Source organism: Manacus vitellinus, unplaced genomic scaffold, assembly GCF_001715985.3.
Source record: "Manacus vitellinus isolate BGI_N305 unplaced genomic scaffold, ASM171598v3 scaffold_5_pilon, whole genome shotgun sequence".
Classification (NCBI taxonomy): Eukaryota; Metazoa; Chordata; class Aves; order Passeriformes; family Pipridae; genus Manacus; species Manacus vitellinus.
In genome coordinates, this window is record NW_021940682.1 from 13,183,783 (window position 1) to 13,195,208 (window position 11,426).

At 41.8% G+C, this 11,426-nt stretch overlaps 1 protein-coding gene across 1 annotated transcript in view; it reads left to right on the forward strand.

The window, feature by feature from the left end:
• Positions 1-5,723, forward strand: part of POLR3B (RNA polymerase III subunit B) — a 74,542-nt gene extending 68,819 nt beyond the window's left edge. The window contains exons 26-27 of the mRNA XM_008921965.3: positions 301-474; positions 5,168-5,723. Of these exons, the coding sequence (XP_008920213.1) occupies positions 301-474; positions 5,168-5,297 (304 nt within the window). The 3' untranslated portion in view covers positions 5,298-5,723. The remainder of the gene's footprint in view (positions 1-300; positions 475-5,167) is intronic.
• Positions 5,724-11,426: the final 5,703 nt, after the last annotated feature.

Below are 11,426 nucleotides of genomic sequence, written 5' to 3' on the forward strand. Positions count from 1 at the left end.
TGCCAGATCCATGTCCTGATTGTCTTGCCTACTGTTCTCTCTCTTGTTCTCACTGACTCAGCTGCATTCTGTGAGGTGAAGAGTTGAGGCCTGATGCTGCAGTTGCTGTTCACAGAACTAAACTACATCATATTGCTAGTGTGGGAGCAACACATTTGTGAGATCAGCAACTCTGGTTTGTAGACCTCAGTTGTCCATTGATCTTGTGCTCTTCCTGCAGTTTGAAGACAGTCATTCCTAGAGTGATAGAATGTATGTTCTGGAATACTTACTATGTTTTTTCAAATATTTATTTCAAAGGCAACCCACTGAAGGTCGATCCCGTGATGGTGGTTTACGTCTTGGGGAGATGGAACGGGATTGTTTGATAGGTTATGGAGCCAGCATGCTTCTATTGGAGAGACTGATGATTTCAAGTGATGCCTTTGAAGTGGATGTTTGTGGACAGTGTGGCTTGCTGGGGTACTCTGGCTGGTAAGTTGTCAAGTGCTACACAGTAAATATGCCTCTGTGCAACAGAACTTTCTCCTTGGTCATAGTGCTTCTCCGTTTTCAAGTGCTCACATACACCAATTAACAGTCCTATGCATCTTAATCCCAGGAGTGTCAATGTTCTAAATTGGTATTTGGAAGATTGTTGACAGGGGATGGTTCTTTGTTGTGGTCTGATTGAAGTTAGTACTAGTTTGAGTGTGTAATCAATGGCCCAGGGATCTCTTCTGTTGTGGGAGCACAGGTATTCCCATCCACAGCCGTGGATCCAGCTGTGCTTGTGGGAAATATTCCTTTCAGTCTGTCTGCTGACTTCCATCCCATCCTTGCAAGGGATTATCAAATGCCCAATTATATCATCTGTTTTTCGTAAAGGGGAAAATCACTGTGTCAATGTACTTGACATTTCTGCCATCAGAAATGAGGTGACTAGCTAGGCTGGTTGCACACCTTCTTGGTACAATCACTTGTCAAACCTCACGAGGCTGAAGAGAGACGGTGGGCACACAAGAATAGGAGAAGAAAGCAACATCCCCTTCTTTCTTGTTCTCTAGCTGTGGAGTTCATCATACCATGCATGTGCTCTGTCCCTCCCAAATGCCTTTTGCTTTGTAGTCTTGTAAAACAAGGAGTTCCTCTTCGAAGCATCAGACAAGTGCACCAATCCCATGTTGGAACTTGAGAGACAAGCATCTGTTTGAAAATTCAGATGGCTTTGCCCACCAGCATTGTCCCTAAGCAGCTTCTCTCTAGACTAGCTAATGGTTTTGCTGTCTTAATCTGAGACCTAAACCAGTACTGAGTTTGTCTCCAGCAATCAAACTTTTTTCATGTAAGGGAAGCATAAAACTGGATGTCAAAGCTGTGTGGAGCTCATGATTTGTAGCACTGTGTGCTTTGCTTTAGCCATCTTTTCTCTTCAGGAGTTTTGAGATGCTAGATTTAAAGTTGCCCTGTAGCATGCTGAAAATACACCACTATTATGAGAAGATAGGCAGACTTCTGGTTATGTTCTTTAGAGGTGAGGGAAACATTTTGCTTTAGGTTGGTTTTGTTTTAGACAGGCAGAAAAACAGACTTAGGAGACTGATGGGAATTTGAGATACAACGTTCTTGCAAGCTTTGTGAAAACAGGTGACCTGGAATCCCATGACTAAGGGAGGAAAAAATAAATGGTGCGAGTTCAATTTACAAGTTACTCTAATATTTAGGACAGGGAAAGATGGAGAGTTTGAAAGAGCAGGAGAAAGATTGATTTCTAAACACCTCAAAAGAACATTGTTGGAAACTTGCCACATCTTGGATATCGATATCAATCTATTGGGAGAGGCAGGAAATTGGACTTTATTCACTTTAGTGCTTCAAGAGTGATTTTTCCATGATATAATGAAGTAGGAGAGTAAGGTGTGTTCTCAGTTTGTAGGTGTGTAAAAGTGACAGCTACTGTTTCTGCCCTTGATCAGACCGTTCTTCTAAGCGTGTGGCTTCTGGCCAGAAATCAAGCACCATATTTGTCTGCTAACAGCAGCAGTTCTGCTCCTTGTGGAGCAGAAGTTCAGACAGAGGTGGGTAAACACGTGTAATCCAGAGGCGAGATGGGGCCTACTCTGTGCATCCTGTTGTGGTTGGTGATTTTTGGTTGGGCGTGGCCCTGCTGGCTTTTGTGCAGTAACTCTTTTTGAGAGTCCTGTTTTGCTTGAGTGTGTGTTCACTGCATCTAAGAACTGAGGCCTTTTTCTGATCCAGGTCTCTTAAAACTACTACAATGCAAATAATAGTTGAAGGAAATTGTGTGAAAGGAGGGACATGCCATAAGTCAAACAACCAACCACTTCTAACAGTGTAAAGTGCTGCCTTAAAAAGAAACTTGCGTGCAGATACAGCTCAATTTTTTTTTTAATAAGACCTTGACTTTCAGAGCAGTCCTTGAAGATTTTCAGAGCCCACAGGAAGTGAGGATGCCTTGAAGAAAATTAGGAATTTGAACTTAAGGAGTAATATTACATTTTATTTTTAAGGTGTTGTCAATACATTTTATTTTTTTTGAAGTTTGTAGCAAAGCTTAGTAACTCCTTCAATAACTGTGAAAGAAACTACTGTCTCAGACAGAGCCAGACATTCTTGCAATCTGATTCTGTGAAAAGCTGTCTGATGTGTGAGACTAATCAATAAGAGAAAGTTTCTGCTAAATTATATGCTGTGTCTACCCGTAGCTGAAGCAAGTGGCCCTATAATGAGCATCACAGTAGAGACCAAGTCATTAAGAGAAACTTCCAAACAGGCCTTTTCAGTGACTCTGGCATTAATAAGACATTGCTGCAAGAAACCTTTAGAAACATTGTTTGGTGGCTAGCATTGAGTGCATATCTTAAGGAAGATGAGCCTTTCCTCTCAGACAAGGACTAGCCACTGGTTATGTTTTTCTGCAAGACAGTAACAGCAGATCAGTGTTGGGGCCTGAACTGGTATTTTTGCAGAGGAAGGAGGCTGTTGTGGCAGTGACAGAATTTGTCCCTGTAGAAAATGCAGTTGAAACTTACTATGATGTACTGGTTTCATGCAAATTTTCCAACTTTGCTGTTGTACAGATGCTCGGGGGCAGAACTCCACTGAATGCAATGAGCAGAATTTGGTCCTTTTTTGATGATACTTTGAGGAGTTACTCTGACTGTGAGCATTTTAACAAATACATGAAGAAAAATTTTGTTCCTGGTTCAGATTCAGCCTTGATACAGTTGCCTTTTCCTAACCAGTTTAGTATCAATTCTAGTACCAAATGGTCTTTCAAGTACTTGTTTCTGTGATCTCTGTTTGACAGAGTTTTGTGCTTACTGCACCTTAAACTTTCTGGGTGGTTCCCATCAAAGTACAACGCAGGCCCAGAATGGTGTAGTGAGTAGTCTGTGCTCCTCAGTCTCTAGGAGCTCTAATCAGATGCCAAACATCTCACAGCAGAAGAGTTGTATCTCGTCAGGCTCCCAGAGCTTGCAAAGCTGTTCCTATTGAGAACAACTGCTTGCTTGTTGTCATTGGAGGACAGCTCCTGTTTAGATCACTTCCTCCCACCATAAAAATATACCTATCCCTATAAATATGGACTGGAAGAACAGTCCAGCAATAAACCTGCAGTTGAGGTCTATTCTGTTTTAAAGGCCTGCTAACATTTCCCTTACCTAACAGTGTCTACGGGAGAGAGCATGTTCCAGGGAAACACCTAATTCAGTCTATTACCTTCTTACTGCCTATAGTCAGATTTAGACAAAGCTAAAGCAATTACTGGGAATAAATAAAGCTTAATTCCTCATCACAAACTGCAGAAATGTAATTTAGACTTCTGTACCATTGGTTAAAAGTTTTCTTGGTTTAAAAAAGAAGAAAAAAAACATGTGAAAGTCAAGGTAACTACAGTTTTCTTGGAAAATAACCATCTCTTTGACATGCTCTTAAAGTCTGTTTGTACAAGAACTAGCAGACTTTGAAAAAGTAACTGGAAGACTAATGCCAACCCTCATAACCAAGAACTTTACCATTGGACCTGACCCCACTGACTTCCACATGCTCTAGGTCAGGTTGTTCACTGGTAACAGAAACAAGACTAAGCACTGACTTTGTTGTAGATGCTGACTCTCAGCCTCATTCTGTACCTCAGAAGCTTGTAGAAGTTTTGCTAATTCTTCCTTAATTGGATCTTCAGACTATTATGACTTTATACCAGGAATATGAATTTGAAACACAGGAACAAAAGAAGAGCTTTTTTAGACCATTAGGAAGTACTTAGTCACTCTCCCTTCCCAAAGAACTGGGTTTTGCAACTCTCCAAAACCAAAAGATGGAATACACAGAAGAATGAGGAACTAGGGAGGTTGGAAAATTATATTTATAAGGAATATATTTAATTTTCTTTGTGTATACACAGAGTAAGAAATTAAATGGTTTAAACAGTTTCTACCACCACTGAACTTGAGTCCCAATACTGGAAAGATGGCTGAGTGACTAGCCTATATATTCCTTATGTAGTCAAGTTTATATGACAAAACATCCCTTTCCTCCAGAATTTTAAGATCATTATTTGAGCAAAGAGCACAAAGAATGTGTGTTAAAGCAGTTATACTGGTTTTCTAACTTGACTAAAGCTTTGGCTGTTCACACAGATGTAAGATGAGAGGTGCCTCTTTTCTGGAAAGTGAAATTATTTGAGATATTATAGGGTGAAATTGCATATAAAGAACCTTCTTTCTTCCTGCATCTTCTTTTTGTGACCTATATATGACAGAAACCAGACCATTAACCATTTTTTCAGAAACACTTAGCTTTGTTCACCTCCTTTCTGTCGTTAAGCAGTGCTGAATTTGTGTTGACAGTTATGTGAGTGGTGAAGAAGCAGAAGTCAGTCCTGCTCAGCTCCTGAGCATTGTGATTGTCCTCCAGAAGAAAAGTGCAAGTTTAACACTAAGCTCCTATTGGCTTCAGTCAGATTATTTAAGGGCTTAAAGTTATGACTTACTTAAGTGCTAAAATGTGTCTCAAGCACTTTGCACTTCCTAGGACTGAGGCCACTGTTTAAATGGCCAAAGGTGGTTTAGGTGGACAAAGAAACCAGTGGCTAATGGCAATTGTTTCCTGCAGAAATTCATTCATGGACCAACTCTGACTTTCTTTTTATTTGTTTCCCTAGGTGCCACTACTGCAAATCGTCGTGTCATGTGTCTTCCCTGCGCATACCTTATGCCTGTAAACTTTTATTCCAAGAACTGCAGTCAATGAACATCATACCTAGGCTAAAACTAGCTAAGTATAATGAATGAACAAGATGAAAAAGATAGAAAAACGTACCTTAAGAATTGAAATCCAGCATATACAACTGGGAGGTTTTTTGGTGAACAGGAATAACTCTAAAACCTGAGTGGGTAGAAGGGAGGTGCAAGACAGTAAGAAATCTTTCTTACATATCCTCCCCGTTTTTAAATTGACATGAAAGAGTCTGTCAGCAAAATACACTAGGAGCAGTTCCAAAAGCCTTGATTAGTCGTGAACAGGACATGTGGGAATTGTGGAATAAGACCATGATCCAGCAAAGCATTTGGATTACTTCAGACAATCCCATGCTTGCTTTTGAAAAGTTCTTTGCTGGACTAGGGCTCAAGCTGAGCTAAATACACATCTTATTCATAGAGGTTAAAAATGTTTTCCAGACCAGTGTAATATGAAAGATTAATAAACGTTTTAAATAATACTGGCTGAATATGTTGATAGCTGTGTGAGGATGGTAAAGCCTTGTAATGTCTAAACCACTTTCCTCTTCCTATATTGTTTTGTTAAAGGGTTGAAATTTTCTTAAGTAGTGTCAAGCTTAGAGAAATTAAACTGCTTTCTCAAGAACTTGATATCAGACATTTTGAGTGAAATTTCAATGTGCAGGTGCATTTCTATGCAAGCAATGGTGTGATTGTGCAGGTAATCTGCTTTCAGCTGAATGTACCCAGTTTGCATGAAGTTCAAGGGAGGAGGTGACTGCACACATAGCAAGTGCATAATACAGCTTACAGATACCCAGTTTCTACTGAGTGTAGTAGATTTGATAATACACTGGCTCAAAGCCCTCAAAAGATGGGCTGCAAACACTAGCAATGATGTATGCTGTCATAGGACTGTAGAACTTTTTTAATATATGGGCATAACTACTTCTTAAGAATAAAACTAAGCATACGAAGAACAAGAAATCCTTCACTGACAGTGAAGCAGGTTTGAATGACCTGAAAGGATTTAGAAAGGGAACAGCTGAATTTTTTCATGAGATCTAAGGCCTAGAACTAAAGCAGTGGATGAACTAAGAGTAACTTAGTACCCTAAACTCACTTGAGCCCTTACTCAGCAAAGCATGCTGTTAACTCTTTAAGCAAAGGAGTAGTCCCACTGAAGTCCACGTGAGGTCTGTGCATGTTCACGTGCTTCGGTGCAAAGCAGCACCCTGGATCAGTGAGGATACAGAACACTGCCTGTCATCTGAAAGTCCTGAGTTGCTCTTTTTCTCCTCATATGGCTGAATTGTGTGTGCTGATCCTGCTGATCCTGTTGATCCTGACACTGTTCATGCAGTCATGTTGCTGCTGTTCTCTCAGCTGCTTAAGGAGCACAGATGAGCATCAGCCTGAGTAGGCTTGCTTTTTAAGCTTCCACCAAAATGCTTGAAATAGTAGTTTTGTGTTTCGGCTTAAAAATCAAGTCTGAAGAAATAGATTCTACTTTTCTTCTCTTTTTTCCTTTTTTTTTTTCCTTTTTATTTGCAATTGGACTAATGACGACGCAGATGTCAACACAGCACATTTAGATTGGAAAAGCTCTTGAAGCACTTCTACCAGAATCTGAATAGCTCAGGGTTATTTACAAAGAGTTGTAAAAGAGTGACTGCTTCGAACTGGAGGAAGAGGTTAACCAAAAGCCCCAACCAAATGAACAACCTGTGCTTTGGTGCCTGAGATGGCCCAGCTGCCGCTCGGGAGCACCAGCAGAGGGAGTGAGCCTCTAAGGCTACGTGCTGGCCTGCACCAGGAAACCTCACTGAGGATTCTTGCTTGCTGGTCCTCTCTTAAGTGGTCTCCCACGTTGGGTGGCTGGAGCTACAAGACATGAAAGACTGTGCGATGTGAACAATTACACCTGTAAAAATTTAAGCAGATACAGCAGAGACAGAGGAGGAGCAAAGGAGTGTGCTCATGAGTAACCCCTTTGAGAGAACAGATCTGTGTGTGGACTTGAGGGGGAACCTTGCAGCTGGTTTACCTCAAGCCGGTGAAAGCATGGGAATGAATGGTTTTGTGAGGCTGAAGGAAATCTCTGTAATAGCTGAAGTTTAGGAAGAAAGGGACAACTTTAAGAATGATGGATCCAGTAGAACGTAGAAATGAGACATGTCTGGCAATAAATGGGGATCACCCACTATCAAATAATCTTATAATAACTACATCAGTTCAATTTACACATCACTGCTGCCTAACCTAAGCCTGTACATACACAGGAGGCTTATTTGAGTGCAAATTTGAGTTGAAACTCTGATTTTTAAGTTTCATCTTTCTCTAAGACGTTGCCTAAGTTCCCTCATAATAGACACCTGCAAATAATCTCTTGGCAGTGGAATAAGCATTACAAAACCAGCAGCAGAAACAGAACAAACCACTATGGATTCCTAGAATATGGTTGGTCAAAGTGGCAACTGAAGGAAGGAATCTTACTGCAGTCAGGAAAAATCACATTGCATGGACTGATGAGGTAAAATACATTCTCAGAACCCCAGAGCTGTCACACTACTTTCCTCTGGTGAGCCTCATCTTTGCAGCCCTTTGAATTATCTTCCCAGACAATCTCCCCTCCCCCCCTTTTTATGCCATGAATGCCTTCACAAAGAAGTCTTATGTCAGCTCGGGGCTGTACGGCCGTAGCTACACTTGCCCAAATCAACCCTGCCATGACTCTGTCTAACTGCTGAATTACATACAATATTCTGAACAACACTTGACAAAATCTGAAGGCTCTAGCATAAGGAGCTGTGGCCAGAAAACTACCATGAAGTTTTAATTCCATTGCAACTTCTTTATTCCCTGTATGTAGTGTCCAGGACAGGCTTTCTAGAAATGCTATTCGGCATGAAGGTCACGAGCGTTGGTCCCAGCTGAAATGCTGAATACAGTCCACTTTCTGATATGAGCTAGAGGTGTGTGCTGCGATAGAAAAGATACCTAACTCCATATGGTATGTTTAATTGCCATTTACTTTGCAGATAAAGGATTAGAAGCTGTGTACCCTGTTGAATACTGTGCATGTCCAGCCCTACTGTTTGGCTGTGAGAAACAGAATGAAGCTGAGGCTGGGCTGCAGGATGCAATGGGGCAGAGCAAAGTACAGGGCTTTAGGCCTGTTCTGGAACTGTGAGCAAGGTAGGTCATTTGTTTAGGGTTCAGGAAAACAGCTTCACTTCAAATCATTTACATAACCCTTACTAGTTTTTTACTTTTTTTTTTCTTTAAGGTAAATGTATCTAAACATAGAAACTAGAAAGACAAACTATAAAGAAAAATGAAACCAGACTGGGCAATTTTGGCTTTCAAAGAGGATATAATATGAAATTTGGGCATACTGAGATGTAATAATTTTAAGGTGTGGAAAGTAAAGAGCTCCCACTAAGCATAATTGGGTTTGTTTGCAATGTCCATATCTTCATTACAAAGAAGCTTCAGTGTGCAGCAAAGAGAGCTTTTAATTCTTTGGACTTCTGACTTGTTGCTTAAACAGAGAGGAAAACCAAAGAAAAATACAGACCCATGATGATGAGAAATCACTGTCTTTTCTCATGTTTTCTAATGGTAAATAGAAAAATATCTGGTTTATAGCAAAATGGGAGTACATCATAATTAAAAGCCTATGAAGACTGGAGCGTATTTCACTGGTTAGTGATAACAATGTAATGAATAGTGCTGTGTGTCTGAAAATGGATTTGGAAGCCCTGCTCAGACCACACCTGTAAAGCCTGATGGCAAGAATAGCTGGCATCACACAGCTGTAAAACCAAACTACAGGGGCTGAAAATGTATCTGTACTTTCTCTGCCTTGAGGCTCCTGAGGACAAGGATGGCCCTAATGTGATGGAGCACAAGCCTTGAAACAACCTACCTGGCTTGCAGCCCTGCCACGTGACCCACAGGACCCTCCTCAGCCGTGTCCCAGCACAGGCACCTCTGGAGCTGTGGCACTGAGCTGGCTGAACGCTGCTGAGAGCCCCCTCCAGCCAGGCCTCTCCTCCCATTGGAGCTGAGGATTGTTTTACAGCCCGTTGCCATTTCAGCAGGGCCACGGGGCACTTGATGAATTCCCGCCTTTGAAGAGGACGTGACTTGCCCAGGGCCACAGAAAGACTGTGCCAGAACTGGGATCAGGGCTCCACGGTCCCCAGGTGCCAGACACGTGCTTGCCTTAAAACTGAGCACTTCATCAAACCGTAAAATCCAGCCAGATGGTGACTCTTTGCTATTATCTGGATCAGTGCTGGGAGGCTTAACGTGTGCAAGGCACGGTGAGGATGCGGATTCCAGTTTCTGTGTCTAAGGCTCAGAAGCCCAGAAAACGGATCCATTATTTAGACCTAAATCGTGCTAGAAACTTGAACATATTTGAACACAAGTTCTGACTTCAGTCCATTCTCCTCATGAAGTGTTTCCATCTCAACATGGACCCACCAGTTTCAGTGGGTGAGCTCTTTCTCTGGAAAGTTCTTTCAGTGGAGTTCTTTCTTTGGGAAGGGGTAGAGAAGTGCAGGAATAAGGACAACTGCTTTGTTGGTCTTACTCTGTCCTGGATATGTGGCCCCAGTCAGACTCTGTGCTTTCAGGTAGCAATTCAGTTTTGCGTCTCAGCAGTTATTGAAGAACTCACCATGTGAGTCTAGGAGGCAAAATACACCCTCCTTGCCTTCCATACATATGAAAATACATCCCAGAACACGAGAACTCTCAGTTAAACGCTCCAAACCAAGGTCAGAGCCAATACAGAGAATTTTTAAAGATCCAGTTTTTAAAAAGCAGTTTATATGGCTTTATTCCTGTCTCAAAATCAACAGCAAAGATTTTGTGGTCCACCCAGCAAATGGACTTAGGTCTTTGTTCCGTCTTACAAAAAATCCTTCCAAGCTCATAAGCTGCCCATTGCTCTTTGCATATCGCTGCTAGGGGAAAAAAAGGAAAAAAAACCCAACAGCTATATATTTCTCCTAATTGCAGTTACCCCTTTACTTGTTTATGTCCTGGGGCAGGTACCTCTAAGGTGGTTCCAGTGACCATGTGTTTTTTCCAATAACTTGGTTGTGCATGTCCTTGTCCCCTCCTCCCAGTCAGTATATAAGCAGAACATTAGTTCCAAATCAAAAGCAATTCCCTGCTGGTAACTGCAGCAGAGCCTTTGTCTTTTGCTAGCATGAGTTTTGGGGAGCTCCTGTGACCTATGCATATGCTTTACCATCCCAGACGGTGCATGGTAGTTATTGTCTACTTGACAATAAAACATTATGAACAGAAAAATAACTCAAAAACTAAGAAAGGAATCGGTGTGCTAAATAGCAAAGTTCTAATTTCTTGCTAAAATTGTGTTCTAATAATGGAAACAGTTTTCCCTTGAACTCCTAGTGAATTGCAGACAAACTGCATTCAGGCCTCCCCCTGCCAGTCAGAGGCAGGCACTGAAGGTAATTCTCCGTGCTCCAGGCGGATCAAAAGAAGCTTATTATCAGTCTATCATCTAAAAGGATATGACAGCTTCACATCCAGTTGTTCGGCAGCTGAGATGCAGTCTGGAATGGATCTTTTCTGTATCTGTTGTCTGTAACAGCTTTTAGAGCTGGCTCTTCTTCCAACACACAGTACAAATCCTCTGGTAACTGGTACCAGCCACACACAACAAAAGCCTGCTAAATCTGGTGCAAGCTCGGAAATCGATGACTGCTTGCCCTTTTCTTATACTGAAGTCAGCAAGTGTCTCCCAGACTGAGCATTCTGGGCAGCAGCCCTTGGGACAGGGGTTCTCAACTCCCCTGGATACTGATACTACCCAGAAGAGTGAATTCCCTTCCTCCATGCAGACTGACCAGTGACCAGTGTGAACAAGATATTTCCACTGATTCATTTTGGCAACACTGGCACTGCACTGCTTCATAAACCTGAGAAAACTCAGGCTGAGCAAAGTTCCTTTCACAAGCATTAATAAGAGGAGATCATTTAAGGTTGACCTTGGCTCATCTTCAACAAAACTTGGCTTCAGACATGTCTACAGTTACAGCAAGCCAGCCACAATTCAGGTTACTTTTCTTTCAAGCTAAAAGGAAGGTGCCCCCTGCCCAGTGCATGTGCAATCCATCATTTGCATGCCTCTGCTCTTCTGCTGCTTTTCTCCCA